This window comes from Pterocles gutturalis, unplaced genomic scaffold (genome assembly GCF_000699245.1).
Source record: "Pterocles gutturalis isolate BGI_N339 unplaced genomic scaffold, ASM69924v1 scaffold35895, whole genome shotgun sequence".
NCBI classification, from domain to species: Eukaryota; Metazoa; Chordata; class Aves; order Pterocliformes; family Pteroclidae; genus Pterocles; species Pterocles gutturalis.
In genome coordinates, this window is record NW_010147089.1 from 30,626 (window position 1) to 47,120 (window position 16,495).

Consider the following 16,495-nt stretch of genomic DNA (forward strand, 5'->3'; position numbering starts at 1 on the left):
CATTCTCAGCATATTTAGGGTGTCCAACAACCAAGCCCAGCTGCAGTGCTTGCAAAAAGTAAACTGAGAAGAAAGTTACAGTAGGGCCTAGTATAGTAAAACAAATGGTCCTGGGGCATCAACCAATATAGACATATTTTGGATCCTTTTAAAGAAACAACTGCATTAGAAAGAAAGAAGAAATAGGTCTTCTGTAGAGCTTCCTAGGTCACCTTTATGTGTCTTGATCCCTCACAGTGACCCACCTCTCCAAATGGCAATTGCAGACAAAAGCCCTCTTCTTCCAGAATAACTACATCTAGCTTCAGAGCTCTGCTGACACATCTGTGCTGTCATGCTCCTGTGTGATACAGCTGTATGTAGCCCTCTGTAGAGTACCAAGTCCCTGTGGAACTGTACTTCATGTACTTACTTTCACACTTAGCTGTTGCTGGAGTCCAGGTCTCATCAGCATTACAGGTGATCACAGACTGTCCTTTCAGCTGGTAGCCTTCCCTGCACCTGATGGATACGTTCTGACCAACATAAAAATCCACCTCAGATAGAAGGGCATTCTCTGGGATTATGAAAGGCACAGGACAAGGGTTTGCTGTTCAAAGAAGTGGTGTGAAGAAAAAAGAGAAGGGAGGAAATAGGATGGAAGGAAGACAATACTTCAGAATAGTTTCTGCAAATTTCAAAATCAAACTATATGAAAAGCACTACAAATGGATGCTGCATGCAAGTCCAAATTTTTAATTTGATGTAAAGTTATGAGATTTGGGTCATAAAATAATAAAAAACGTTTGATTCTCTGCTGTCACGTGGCTTGATACCATATTCTGCTGATGCTAGTAGAAGACTTGTTTCTATCAAACCATTCTCTCTTGTCCTTCCTGTTTACCATAACCTTACTATAAAAAAGAGCCAGACCTATCCTACTTCTTGTTCTGAAGGGCTGGACCAATAAAGAGCAGCAAAACCCCAAGTGTTTGGGCAGAGACTTACAATAACATTAATTGGAGTTTAGAATTTCTTGGATAATCTTATTTGTTGCTGGGTGAAAGTTTGATGAGGTATTTTTGCATTTTGTATTGTTGATCTCATCATGAATATGGAAAATGTTGGACTCTGTATACAGCAGAGATTGATACCGGTTTCCTGAAACTAAAATCCTATGACTCCTCTGTAATAATAATTAAATGTCTCAATTAACAATTCTAAGACTACAGTAAATCTTAAAATTAGTTACAGACTACAGACAAGGAAGGCTGTTGTGGATGTGTGTGCACAGTGCACATGTGCATAAGCTGCTGTTTCACAGAATAACAGAATAACTTATACAGCCATTAAGTCCAACATCTTTCTGAAAGCAAGGGCAACTACGTCAGAGGTTGCTCTGGGACTTGACCAGCTGAAATTTGAGTATCTCCAAGGATACAGAGATGTCCTCTCTGGGTCCCTGTTCCTGTGTTTGATTGCTATGATGGTAAAAAGTTTCTTCAAATAATTGGAATTTCCAATGTTGCAACCTGTATTCATTGCCTCTCATCCTACCACTGTGGACCTCTGAGAAGAGTCTGGCTCCTTTTTCTTTACACCCTCCTGATAGTCAGTTGTATACAACAACAAAGTCTCCCTTTTGTCTTCTCCTCCAAATTTTTCTCTCACGTGCTCCTCAGGTATCAACTGGTTGACTACAATTGACTCTATTTTATGTCAGCTTTCCAACTAAAGGGAGCTATGCAGAACACAGCTCGCTTTTTACTGTCACAAAAATACACTCAGACAAGTTAATGCTCTAACATGTCTCAGTAACTGTTCCCTTTGTTTCTCTGTAAAAAATGGGATGCACAGCAACAAATCTCCCAATGTAAGCCAAACCAATATTTTAACTGCTCATGGTCACTCCAGAAGAACATTACAGTGCATTTCCACAAAGATCTGCAGAAGTTGCTCTCGTTTACTGTCAGTTTAAATTAAGAGATGCCTAGCCTTAATGCTTACAAATTGAGACCACTTTTTCATTACAAAGCAAACACACACGTTTACAGAGAGGCAAGGGGCTACTCCATCTTCCATCTCTTGTGCATTCTGCTTCAGGTTCCCCTTCCAAGCTGTATCCTCTCTCGCACAAAAATGCTATTGTACTGCCAACTGTATTGTTTTCATAAACTGCCTTTCCATTCAGTAAAGAAACTGGAACTTTGCATCTGGTCTCTGCAAAGAAAGAACTCTCATTAATTCAGCTTGATATTAGACCTGGACTTCCAACAATTCCTGAATTACTCATGCAATATGTTTAAAGTAGCAGTTGCACACTAATAAATCATGAAGAACACTGAGGGGGAGTTCAGTAGCCCTGGGAAAGGAAATGTAGCCAAAGTAGGAAAGGAGCTCCTCCTAGTGATGAAGAACAGCCACAACCACATGTTTTTCAGGTTAGCAAAATGTGGCGGTGCTGGGGAGGAGAGGACACATTTATGACTTCATAGCGGAGCCAGTGGGCAAAACATGGAAATGGTCCTTTCTTGCCATTGCGCCTTCCTTTTCGCCTGACAAGAAATACCAGATGAGATGCAGGATGGGTTTGATGCAAGACGCTGACATGTATACTACTAATTGCTCCCCTCAAGATTCTCAGTTTTGTTTCTGAAGCCAGCAGGCAGGCAGTCCAAGCTGGGTTACCACTGCTACGCAAGAGACTCTGTTCTGCATCCTGTTTTCCATTCGATGTACCTAGGTTGTCTGTGAAATGGGATGACTGAAGATTAAACCATCAGACAGACACAACTCTGTCAGGCAAGAGGAAGAGGGGAGCTGGTGAAGTGTCTGTGCTCACCCTTGTTAAGATGGTCATCTGGACATCTGTTCAGCACTGCTAGTGTGTGACTTTTCTTAGGTGCCTGGCTAGGTACTGGAGACCTCCTCTCTGATGTGGATGTCCCCTATTAACTTTCCAGGTTGCTACTATACGGTCAGCAAAGCATTAGAGCACTGTTATGTACAGTGATCTATGCATTGTGTGGTTGCCCAGCACTGCATCTGATGGTCCCTAGACCTCATGCAGTTTTAATGGCTCTGGTGACAGGAACCTAACACCTGCCTTGAGTGCAAGATCATTATCTGTCCTGCTTTGGTGAAGCTATCACAGCATGCTGGTCCCCTCTGAATCTGTGTGTGCAGCTGAGTGTGGAGACATCAACACATTAGTCAGCTCCATGTAGGAATGCCAGGAGCAGCTACAAAAAGCAAGCAGGACACTGGGTCTAGAATCCAGCTTGGGAGACCTGGGACATAAGCAGCAGGGAAAAAGAAACAGCGTGAAAAGAAGTGTGATGGACAAGAAATGAACTCATGTGTCTTTGAAAGGAAAGGAAAAGTGTGAAGTGTATTTTCGTAACAAAGAGGCCAGGAATGGAGAACAAGCATACTTAAAATTAATGATGTTGCAATTTAGTAAGCTTCTATGTGCTTACATTTTGAACAGAGCCATCCAGCAATACTGTCTATACTGGCTATCTGTTCAAACTTCAAATCTTAAGTTTTTGTTCTCTTTTTGTGTTGACAGCTTTGTTTCCACCCACTACTGCCCACTCCATATGACACAGTTTTTGCTTGGCACTCACTCTGCTTTGTGGCATGAGCAGCAGGACCTACTGAGGGAGCACCTGAAAGTTGTGATTTGCAAAATGGTACACATCATGCATTCATGGTGTCTGTTCATGTGAGGAGTGTGGAGGTTAAAGGCTGCAGTGTTGAGACTGTCTTTGGGGCCCAAAATTCAGAAAAAGACTACTGATTTAATAATTGACCACAGAAGGCTGCTGGGAGAAAAGTCACTAGTCCTCACAGTCCATCATCTTTCGTTAGGAGTTTGATTTTCTGAGATGGCAAGTAACCTCATCTCCGATTAAGCTTGTTAAACTGCAGATTAAAACCTTAGGAAAAATTATGTCTAAGCTCTTTCTGGCTTGGTAACAGGCAGTGCTCCTTGTGACACTTTCATTTTTCAGGCACCATTTTTAATGCACATTACAGAACCGTTTCCTGAAAGCAGCTCAGTCCCTGGATCATGTGATACACATGCACAAGAGAGGAGCTATTGCTTATCCAGATGGGGATGTGCCAGGACATGAAATAGAACAGTTACCTTCACACAGCGGCAAGGGTTTACTCCAGCTCCCATTGGCAAGACATGTGATATTCTGCGGCCCAACAAGATGGTATCCAGAGATGCACACAAAAGTTACATTACTTCTGTATGTGCTTCCCGTAGAAATGGCCTCTGCTTTTTCTATTGAGGGATGCAGCCCACAAGTAATTCCTAGGACAGGATAAAACTTTTTTGTTTTATATTCACAATGAAGGTCATTCTGTCTGTGTTACACACTGTCTGGCAGCTCTGTTCACACACTGCATTAATGGAAAGATGGGAAGAAGTTGTGAAGTATTATATGGAGAAGGGTTATACAATGCCTTGCCTGCTCCCTCTCCTGGGGTCCAGGCTACAGACACCTCAGCGAGAATGTGCCTAAATGTTTCTGATGGTGTTATAAGCTATGCAGTGTGTTCAATTAAACAGAGTGATCCAGAATATTTCTTCTGAACAGGCCAGAGTTCCTTTGCTCCCTGTACAGTGGATGGTGGTCTGAAGACGTCACCAAGAAAAATGACAGTAGTTAAGAAGGATTTTGTCCCCCGTACCACACACTTACTGTGGAGGCCAGGCAAATTGGTTGAAGGTGAGAGAGAAGAATACAAGACTATAACATCACCATAAGAAGATGTGAAATGATTTATTGGCAAAGACTATAAAATCTTGGTATTTTATTTATAAGCTGTATGAAATAAGTCCTAAATCTTTCTTTCCATGGTCCCACAATCAATCACCTTCTGCTGCACAGAGAGCCAAGATCTGATCCTAGGGAGCGCAGTCTTGATCTCCAGACATACAGAGTGGCCAGGACTTATTAGACTTGGCATGGCAGAGACGAACCATGCCAGCACATGATGTCCAAGGCCCTGCGCACCACAGTGAAAGGCAAATCAAAAACAGCAGGACACACTCCTTCCCTACTGACCTGAGCATGACTCTATGCTTGTGCCATTTTAGTGTGCCAAAAGGAGCTCCCTTCAGATCAGGGAGGAACTGCCAATGAGAACTTCTCTGCTGGCTTTTCCTCTGGCTCCTCTTGTTACAGCCCTCCAGCTGGACGGGGAGACTGAGATGAAGCCAGGAAAAGCACTGTCTCAGTTTGTTCCCTGGCTCTCCTGGAATACTGCCACCACGTTGCTCTGATTGCTACTTACGCGTGCATGAAGGGGCGGAGGGTCTCCACTTTTTGTCAACGTGGCAAATCCTTCGGCTTGGTCCCTGCAGCTCAAAGCCAGGGTCACAGCTGTAAAAAACCTCACTGCCAAACAGGAACTCCTCTCCTTGAACAGATCCATTTTCTATCACGTCCGGAGGTCCACATGATACTCCTATAACATAAGGAAGATGTTCCAATCAAACCTAGAGTAAGTGGCCTGTCCTGCTCACAGCTCCTCTACAGGTTTTACTCTGAGAAACAGGGAAAGAACACAGCATTTATCTGGGCATTCCCAGATATTTGCCCCTGGGTAGCAGAACAGTATCATGCTTTGTGCTTCCTGTTCCTGCTAATGAAATCTATTGCAGTTGTACTGGCAGGAAGCCTCGGGAAATTCCATTGTTGCCATTTACAGCCAACAGCTGAAGTCCAAGTTAAGTGTTTATGCAGACAACTCGTTATTTTGGCACTGCAGTCAGTGGGCTTAAGACATCTTACAGAACTGAAGTACCTTTGAGAATGAGTATGCATAGAATTACATTTGAGGATGCAAAGTATCCACAACTCCTGGCAACTAATGTGTTTAGAGGGCCTCAGTAACCCCAGAAATCATGACCTCAAGTGTCAGAACTATTTAAACTTGGAGGTTGTCTGCACAGCTTACTTAGGGATACACAAGCAAGGCAGAAAGGTGTAGTGATTTATTTCACGATATTACCTGCACACACCAGCAGTTCTGCAACTCTTTCAGGCTGTTATCACTGGCTTTTACCAAAAATTTTTAGGCAAATGCAGACAGTCAGAGTTATAAAGCAAAATAAGGATTAGTGTTTTCTGTTGTGTAAAATCACCCTTGACCAGCATTAAGTGATAAACTCAGGTGGAACGTACTTCTGCACACCGGCACTGTGCCACTCCAAAGCTTGTCTTCTTGGCAAGTCCTTTCTGCATCACCCTGTGAAACAAACAAAAATGCTCAAAGAACAACTTTACTTAGTTAACTCTTTTCTCCAATCAACTCTAGTATCCAGCAAGGCCAGGACAGTTTTCCTCCATGTGCAACCCACATAAAGAGATAGTTTAATGCTAGAGCCCAACTCGCCCAACAGAGTTTAGGGTAAAACTCCTTCCTGCAAAGTGATGGGTACTGTTTATAAATCAAAAGTTTGTGGGGCCAGTTAGTTCTCTTGTCCTTCTCCCTGGAGCATCATCTTTCTTGTCAAGTTTTACCATTCTTGTTCTCAGGAATGTGTTATAATGACAAATTTTCTCCTTCCAAGACTCACAGAAAATCTAACTAGCATTTTTTTTGACGACAGTACAGACTTGTGTTTTATAAATCTAACATGCTGATTTTGACCACATCCCAAACACTCATTCTTTAAATTTGCTTATAAACAATGTTACTTCTTTCTTAGATACGGCTTTATAGCCAGTCTAACAGCCCAGGATTTATTTCTTGTCTTATTCCAAGACATGGAGAACAACATCTAAATTTGACCCTTGAAATAATGTACTTTCATTACAAAGCAAACCCATTGACATGGACAGATGTTTGAAGTGAGTGTTGTACGGCATCACACACAATGGACTTAGCCTCCAAAAGGAAAACAAACTTGACTTCTGTTCCAAAAGCAGGGAGACAGACTGACGCTAGGTGGCGAAGCTGGAATACAAAGCTTGGAAGGATTTTTAATGTGTGAAAGCACGGGCTTATTACCTCCAAAAATTACTTGAAACAGCAATTCTACCTATCTATCTAAACACCAACTCACCCCTCCATCCCCAGTGATATTACATACATGGCAACATAATGCAAATTAAATTTATTGTTACCTAAGCATTCTCTAAGTTCTCCTTATTTTTATACTGAGTAACTTGAGTGAACTCATAACTGGGTGAATTCACATGCATGAAGTTCTTAATTTATTTCTGCTGTTAGATCAGTACAAAGGAAGACAAGTCTTGCGTTCTGCCTCGTACTCACAAAACACAGTGTTAGGAACCAGCCTGTGTCCTTGAAGACACCTCAACACCTCATGACTCTGGACACGACTGCCCTACTCTGCCATCACTTGGGGATGGTGGAGGCCATGCTGTGCCTCAGCAACATACTTTCATTTCTGAATTCACCGCAGCTTTTGAAGACACACCTGAGTCAGCTTTGAATTGGCTAGTCTGAGTCCTGATAATGGGACAGCAGTGCTGCTCCAGAGCTCAGGTGGGAAAAAGAGCCCAATGCTCCTAATATAAACAATGGACAGTAAACAACTTTGTTCCCTTTTCCATCAGGGAATAAAGCTGCCATTGAACAAATTAGAATCTCTTTGCCTTACTGAAACAAGAGATATCACTTTCATACCATCTAGCAATATCATAGAACTGAGGGCAGTGGAGTTTATCAGGAACTTTGAGTTTGAAAGGCACAATACAGGAGACATAAAGCTTGGGACATTATAAAATTGAGGGAAAAATGCAATCTAACTCTGTTTGGAGAACCACTTCAAGACAGCAATACAAGAGAAATTAACTCTTCCATGATTTATGGTCACAAGCATATATAATACAGTATTTGCAGAGGGCTGAAACAACCTTCAGTCAAAAAAGAACCACAGCACTGAAAGGTATGTGCTGAACATGTTTTCTCTGAACAAGATGCTTTTATTTGCTTCAATTATGTCCTTAAGACATTCAAGAACTATCCCAGACATACCAGGACCATCCTACAGACAACAATGGCAGATATCCAACTTCTGTGGCAGTTAAAGGAATATACCAATATGGATCAGACATAATGCATTCTCACAGTCATCCCATAAGAACACAAAATGACAACTAAAGGTTTAGAGTGCTGGAAATTTGAGCTTGCTTACTTGTAATTCATAGCCAGGATCACATTTATAAAGAACGGTGTCTTTGTAATTGTATTTAGTGCCAACCACAAATCCATGCTCTGGAGACTCTGGGGTACCACAGGACACAGGAATGCAGATGTCATCAGAAAATGGTGGCATCCAAATGCCACTCTCCTGAAAAATAAATGTCATTAAAAGTGTGAAGGCACCCACTTACATGCTTTATACATACCCAAATTAAAAGTTAGGAAGATCATAGTAGAAGCATCCAATGTCTGTGTGTCTACAGATGTGGTTAATATTATCTGTACAATCCTTAATAAAACTAATTTAAATAACGCTTTTAAGATGTCAGCATAGACTAGAACTCAGCTTTGGCTGGAATGTTCAGCTTCAACTTACAAGACAGAAAGAACAAAAAGTACATGGGGAAACACAAGCTTGGAAAAGCAAGTTCACTTGTACAAGGTCACCTAATAGCTCAGGAAACACATCAGGAGAAGAACAAAAACTACAGCTGCCTATTTCCGTGTTCTGTACTTCTCCTGGCTGAATGTCTAACACCATGACTAAGTGCTTCAGCTGCCTTCCCAGACTTTCTAAGGGAAGTCTGATACCTGAAGAGACATGCATTAAACACACCCACTCCTGCTTCCACAGATCACTGAAACAGCAAAATAAAGGGAAAACTTTTCCTTATGAAGTGTTGATTCTGCAAAAACATGCATGTTCAGCTTTTCTCATATAAGCAGACTTACTGACTTTAAAGAGTCTGTTTACAATCTTAAGTCAAGGTTGTCCACAGCTAATGAGAAAAGAGGTTACTAGCAGAACTGATGAGGATATCTGCTCTTTAACATAGAGAGGATTTGAGTTTCTACAGCTGCACAGTGCTGCTGCCTGTTATTCCAGAGAAAAAAAGCTCTGCACACAATTCTCAAAATACATTAGAAACTTGGACATAATTTTTAAAAATCTGTGACATGATTTATTCCCTGAAATGTGATAAAAGGAATGATTTTCTAAAGAAATAAGTAGTTTTCGATGGAAGAAGAAATCAATAATATCTAGTTCTGAAAGTCTGTACGTGGAAAACTAATAATTGCTCTTACTGGGCAACAAGGAAGCATATTATATTTTGCAGGACGTGCTTTAAATTTGTGTGCAATTAAGGGACAAAAACTAACGAGGGCATGAGGAGGACTCTTGAATTCAACAAAGCCATCAAAATAAAAGAGTACAAATAACACCATACCTTGCACGTAGATGCGCTTGCTCCCACCAGAGTATAGCCTTCTACACATGACAAACTGACATTTGTGTTCACAGTGAAGTTGTCCCCAAGTACGATTACATGCGTGATATTTCCTGGGAGGGTACACTTTCTGGGGCAACAGGAAATACTTTGAGGAGACCACTGTCCATCTTCCTGGCAAATGCATACATCCACCTCTGTAACCATTGTGTAACCTTCCAGGCATCTGCAACACAGCATGAAGACCTGACCACAGAGACACAGCTAGGGATGAGCTAACCCATAAATTACAAAGTCAGTAATTTTTCAGCATTAGTTGTTCATAAACACGCCATGGAATTTCTCTACTATTTCAAGGTAACCCTGTAAGAGGCATGCGTGGACTGAGTTTATCCTGTTGTAAGAGCTGGAAGCTTCAGACTTCATCTCCAGCTGCTTCATGCTGCTGCAGCACCACAATGGAAAGTGAGTTGGTGGCTTTGTGCCTGGAGGGTACTGAACTCCTTAGTGCAGTTCCTATATTGCCCTTCCCTTTGCAAGGGGGGCTTTTGGTTAGGTAAACAATGTGTGGTCACCAAGCGATTCTAAAGATGACCTCACTTTCTTCCAAGAACAAACCAAGCCTTAGGCTGACCATTGGCCATTTGATTAGACATTAAAGCTGACTGGTTCTGTTCCACACCGAGCTTCACCAGTTTGCCTGCACAAGTACATTCACTTATAGAAAGGCAGACAAAAGCACCTCCTTCACCTGGTTAAAGATGCATGGAAATAACTGATACAGTTAAGTTCATCCACATGCCATCTCCCACTTCTGTCCCATACTATTATCTGCTTTTACTGCCAAAAAAACATCTTCCCTTCTGCCAAGGAATTCCTCACCTTGTAGAAAGAGATCCACAGTGTGCACTCTTCAGGAAATTAACAAAAACCCCTTTCTCTCATATCTGACAAATGTGTAACTTGCTGACACTGCAGTGTTACAGTACAGAAAATGAGATCAGCCCTTTGGTGTTACAGCAGGCACTTGAAGCAGGAGGAAGATGTAAATAGGGTGCCAAAAGGAGAGAAAAATTGCACACTGCTGGCTGTTGCTCCCACCTGCTAAGAAAACCCAAATGTCCAGACCAGTGTTTCGGAGGAGAAGAACACAAAGGGGAATGAGGAAACTAAAGGTGGTGGAGGAGTGCAGCCCAACAGGCTGAAATACTTTGCTGGAGTTTTGACAGTAGTCCAAATAATGTTTTATATGTGCACGGGAATGTGGGCTTTGTCAATCTGAGCATATGGGGCATAATTTTTCTTCCAGGTCTTTTAAAAATCTTGCACAAACTGAGAGTGCATAAACCTTCCATCTTTATTCCTTCAGAGATTTTATGGAAACAGACTGGCAAGAGCATTCTTACCTGTACTGGACCTTGCTCCCATAGGTATAAGTGTTTCCAAGAACCTCTGCATTTGGGACAGAAGGTGGTGGCCCACAGCTTAACAGCTCACAGCTTGGGTATGGCTTCTTCCAAACACCAGTCTCCATACAGGTCAGTTCTGGACTCCCCCGCATGACAAAACCTGTCAAGCAGGTATAGATGATAGTGTTCTCATCTGTAGAGCTGCTCCCATTAATAAACGTGTTGGGGATGATGGGTGGAGAGCCGCAGGAAATCTGCCCACAGCGAGGAAACCCAGAACTCCACTTGCCAGCTGCCTCACAGGTGACTTCAGAAGGCCCTAGCAGTTTGAAGCCCTCCAGGCATTGGAACTGGGCACTTTTCCCACAGCTGAAATCTGTACCAAGAACAACCCCATTCTGAATTTGTGGTGTAGGACACAGACAGGGCAAGCAAGATGGACGGCTTCCACTCCAGGAGCCATTGGACAAACATTGCTGTAAAGGATTTCCATGCAGCTCATAACCAGGGAAGCACACATACTGGGCAAATTCCCCATAGGTAAAGCCTGAGCCATTCAGAAAGCCATGGGAGATGTCTTCAGGAGGTCCACAAATGACTGGCTCACAGTGTGGAGCTTCTGAATCCCAGGTACCATCGCTCTGACAGGTAAGCGTAGACACTCCTTGCAGCCTATATCCTTCATTGCAGTGATAGTGCACTTCTTTCTTAAAGCCAAAATCTGAGCCACTAGTTCTCCCATTGGAAAAAGGTGGCGGCACAGGGCAGGTCACAGCTTTGCAGACTGGAGTGATTCCACTCCAGCTTCCATTTGCAAGGCAGACTCTACTCCTGTCTCCATCTAACAGGAAGCCTTCGTTGCAGCTGTACTCTGTACGTCTCTGGAACGTGTACTCCTCTCCAGTCACCTGACCGTTCTCCAAAACTGGTGGTGGGCTGCAGGAAACAGGAATACAAATTGGTTCACTGCCATCCCATTTCTGGTTCTCTTGGCATCTCCTCTCTGTGGGGCCATTTAATTGGTATCCAGGATCACACTCATAGTAGACAACACTCCCATACGTGTAGTTTTCCCCTCTTGTGTTCCCATTCATAAGCTGTGCAGGTGAGTTGCATGTTATTGCTTTGCACGATGGAGCAGTGTTACTCCACTGCCGACTTGGCAAACATAGCCGTGTGTCAGAGCCAACAAGTGTGAACCCTGGCTTACAGCTGTACTGCACCACGCTACCCAGCGTGTTCTCAGTGAAATGTAAAAACCCGTTCTCTGGGGGTGACAGCAAAGTGCACTCTATTGAAACACAGGCGGGGGCAGTGCCGTTCCAAGCCCCGTCTTCTTGGCAAGCTAGAACAGGGTTTCCCAGCAGCTCGTAGCCAGAGTAACATGAGTACAAAATGATAGTTCCAAATAAGAAAGTGGTGAGCTTCATTGCACTGTCCTCCTTCAAGAAACTTTTGAAGTCTTTCATATTGTCAGCCAGTAACATCCGTGAAAGGGAGGGACTCTCTGTAACACTCTCCTGGTCAGAACGTCTTTCCCCATGTCTCACCTGCACGTACTCCCCAAAGTCAATGTGAGGAGGCAGGCCACAGTCTGTTGGGAGGCAGGTTGGTGTGGAACTAGACCAGCCAGATTCTTCACAGGTCTGCATGGCAAGACCAGACAGCTGGAAGCCTGGCACGCAACTGTAAATGACCATGGCCCCATAACTATAATCTGCACCCTCCACAAAGCCATTCTCAATGGGCTGAGGGGGCTGGCAATTTATGGCTTTGCAGGAGGGAACTTCTCTGCTCCACTCCCCTGTCTCTAGGCATCTCAGTGTTTCCTCCCCTTGGAGCTGGAAACCTCTGTCACAGGAATACCTAACAGTCTGCCCATAATGGAAGCTTGTAAATGAGTATTTGCCATTGAGGATCTTCTTAGGCCTTGGGCACTGAATAGGTTTGCAAGCTGGCCTTCCTCCAAGCCACTGGCCATCTTCTCCACAGAGGATAGTTGTGTTCCCCACGAGTTCAAAGCCTGGTTTACATGTATAGAGGGCTGTGCTAAGGAAGGTGAGGCCCTGCACATCAACAATGCCATTCTGAATTTCTTCTGGCTGAGGGCACTCCACAGGAATACATTCTGGCAAAGGCAAGCTCCATGAGCCATCAGCCTGGCATCTGATGGTAGGCTCACCCTTCAGTAAAAACCCATCCACACAGATGTACTTCACAGTGCTACCAAAATGAAGGGATAAAGTCAAGGGGTCACCAAAAGGGATGTACGGAGGGGCAGGACAATGTACAACCTTGCAGAAGGGGAAGGAATCATTCCACTGTTGGGAGGGCAAGCACTTCAGTACAGAGGAGCCATGCAAAACATAACCCTCCTTGCAGGAGAAGTGTACAACACCGACTTGGTAAGTCATTTCCCTCAAGACCAGCTGGTTTTCTGCCAAGGGTGGTTCTGGACATTTTGTTGGCACGCACTTTGGGCTTTGCTTTTTGCTCCATTTCCCAGTCTTCTGACATGTCCAGGAAACATCTCCAATCAGCTCATAGCCTTCATCACAGAAAAACTCAACTTTGGAGCCCATATCAAAAGTTTCTCCTTTGGAGTAGCCGTGCTGGACGGGTGGTGGTTTTCCACAGCTGAGGGGAACACAGGAAGGAGGCGATTCACTGTACCATTGCCGATTGGCTTGGCAGATATACACTGAGCTCCCAACCAGCTGGTAGCCAGGATCACAGTCATAATTTGCCTGATTCTCAAAGAACCGTCCAGTTGTTTCCTGCAAAACAGACAAGACGGGGACAGGTCTGAAATGAAGATGCATGATTGGGGCAATAAGAGGCTGATTTAATCTCTTGTGTTCTCTTGGTCTATCTTCTAGCTGAATACCAGACAGCAGTAAAGGCTGTCTGCAAATAAAAGAATGCAAATAAATGACACAGAATGTCTTGCCTCAAATGATGCACTCTGCTGTCAGGGAATCTGAGAGCATCATCAGAAGAAAACAGCATTCAAGGATTAAAAGGTAAAAGCTACAACATATTTTCTCTGCTTTCCCTCACCTGACCCATGAGGCCAAAAGATGTGTAGAAAGGAAGACAGAAAAGAAACGGGTCAGGAGAAACTGCCATGAAATAGCCTAGTGTTAACAATTCTTTAGCTTACAGGTGTATTCAAGGCTGGAGCCTGCCAATGTACTGCTACTAGGAGACGTTTATAAGGGCCCCATATGCAGCTACAGGGTCTTGAGCAAGCAGCTATGGAGCCCCTCAAAGTTGCAGGCTGAGATCTGACTGAGGTATTAAAAAATGTCTCTAACTGGAAGAAATATCTGGAGGAGTGATCCTACCTAAGGAAGACAACACAGAGTGACATGCATTAATTATCTGTGTGAGAGTCTGAACAGCAAGCATTGGTATTACTGCTGGAAGTCCATGTAGGAACTGGGATGCAACCTCCCCTCCCCACCTCCGCCCAGTTTTTAGCAAATGCAGATTCCCTGGTGGCTAGATTTAAAGAAGGAAAGGTGATGTTCAGAAGAAAAATGCTCAAAAAATTCAGAGTTAAATATTTACAATAGTGTTTTAGATCTGCCTTAACACAATATTACCCTTGTGCCTCAAAGCACAATATGGGTTAAGTAGGTTAAGTAGTTGTTGCAAGTCTGGGCTGCCACAAGGAGATTTTTAACTTCAGACATTGTTGTAATGCAATTTGATAAGGAAAGGGAAGTTGACTTCAGTACAGAAGTGTGCTTGCATCAGAAGGAGAGGAATTATCCCCAGGTGATTTATGTATTGCAAATCAGATTTTTTTTCATAGCAGTGAAAAGAGCAAGGCTTGTGCACTGGCAACAGTAGTTCAAATGTCTCCAGATGGTACTGGAAAGCCACCCATGGATGAAACAAATGAAGAGCAAGACATTAAGGAAATCAATTGATTGTCATATGGCATCTTGAGCCTCCTAACTGAAAACCCCCTTTAAGATAGGAAATCCCATGGAAGTGTCCCTGTTTTTCACACACAATTCTACTGCAAATCCACCTGTTTTTCCCTTTGCTTATTCCATCCAGTAATGTGCTTCCTCAATTTTAACAGGACAGTAAAACAGAAGAAAGAAAACCCCAACAGTACCAATTGTGAAGACATACTCAGTTTGCTATGGTACCAGGCAGATGAGAAAACTCATTCTGTACCTTAATAAAGCCATTCTCAAGTTGTGGTGGTTCTCCACAGGACACTGGGTGGCATGTGGGCAAACTGCCACTCCAGTTGCCAGTGGCCTCACATGTCCGCTTCTTCTCTCCCTTGATGTAGAACCCCTTGTTGCAGCTGTAAGCTACCACTGCTCCGAAGCTGTAGTTGGCCCCACTGGCATAGCCATTGCTAATGTGGGGAGGCTCTCCGCAGCGAACAGGGATGCACTGGATGCTCAAAGGAGAAGGATTCCACTGGCCCCCTCGAAGGCACTCAATCTTGGCTGAAGTGTTCAGAACAAAGCCTTCCATGCACTTGAAGCTCACGATGGAGCCAGCTGCAAACCTGGCTTTACTAATGGACTCCAGGATGCTGTATGAGACGGTGGATGGCTTTTCACAGAAATCAGCTATACAGTGGGGCATCTCCCTGCCCTCTGGAGGCACCCATTTCCCTTCTGCATTGCAAAGCAGCTGAGAGTTATCAGCCAGGCTGTAGCCATCTGAGCAGAAGTAATAAGCTATATCGCCAAAGAGGCGGTGGCCGCTCTCTGGTGATGCATTTTCCACATGGGGTGGTTCATCACAGGATACTGCCAGGCACTGCTGGTGGCTCACACTCCACTCGCCGCTGGCTAAGCACTCTATGGCTGCAGGGCCAACTAACGTGTAACTGCGGATAAGGAAACCACACAGAAGTCAAAAAGACAAGCATTGTCAAATGCTACCTACAGTTTCCTGAAGCCCCTGCAGTACAAACTTGCTTGCTAGCACCCCAGAAGAATAGGATCCTTTACAAAAGCTGTGATCAAGTTCAAAAGGAAAATCTTAAAGCCTCCACGTCTACCACAATGATGGATATCCTAGCACACTTGTGTATATTGCTTCTGTCTCATCTGTCCGTCTGATTAACATTCCTGAATTTCCATTTTGGTTGCAGCTACTACAATAAACCTAGTATTGTGCTGCAACAGACTATACAGTCCTCAAACTATCCCACTGAGAAACTCTTCCCCTCTAGCAGAACTGAATGGAGAAGAAAGAGATGAAAGACCCATAAAGGCATTTTGGGTTCCTTTATCAGCCCTATCAATCTATTTTCACACTTGCAAGCAATAAAAAAACTTAGTGAGCTACCTAGAGATGCTCTTTGTAACACTTTCTTCGTAAAAAAACACTGTAAAAATTGTTATAAAACCTAATAAAAAAACTAATGCCGAGTGGACAAAAAGCCATAATCTTTTACAATTAAATTCTACCACATGATTATTGTTAGTGTAGTTGTATTTCTCTGATCTGTCTCTAGCATGCAGTGACAGGCATTACTCCATTCTGCTCATCACCCCATTAAAAACCCTGCTGCTTAAGCATGTAACAGTATAGTCACAATACCTGTGACCATCTTCTTCCTCGGTTTTGAAATCTCTGGGTGTGCTCTCACAAAAAGCAAAGAAACAATAACCACTGCAAAGTTCCCAGTCACTCTTT

At 43.5% G+C, this 16,495-nt stretch overlaps 1 protein-coding gene across 1 annotated transcript in view; it reads right to left on the minus strand.

The window, feature by feature from the left end:
- SVEP1 (sushi, von Willebrand factor type A, EGF and pentraxin domain containing 1) overlaps positions 1–16,495 on the minus strand; it is a gene marked incomplete at its 5' end in the record, with an annotated part of 50,633 nt that overhangs the window by 13,990 nt on the left and 20,148 nt on the right. The window contains 7 exons of the mRNA XM_010085950.1: positions 413–589; positions 2,026–2,199; positions 6,186–6,249; positions 8,168–8,323; positions 9,405–9,630; positions 10,811–13,590; positions 15,008–15,680. Of these exons, the coding sequence (XP_010084252.1) occupies positions 413–589; positions 2,026–2,199; positions 6,186–6,249; positions 8,168–8,323; positions 9,405–9,630; positions 10,811–13,590; positions 15,008–15,680 (4,250 nt within the window). The remainder of the gene's footprint in view (positions 1–412; positions 590–2,025; positions 2,200–6,185; positions 6,250–8,167; positions 8,324–9,404; positions 9,631–10,810; positions 13,591–15,007; positions 15,681–16,495) is intronic.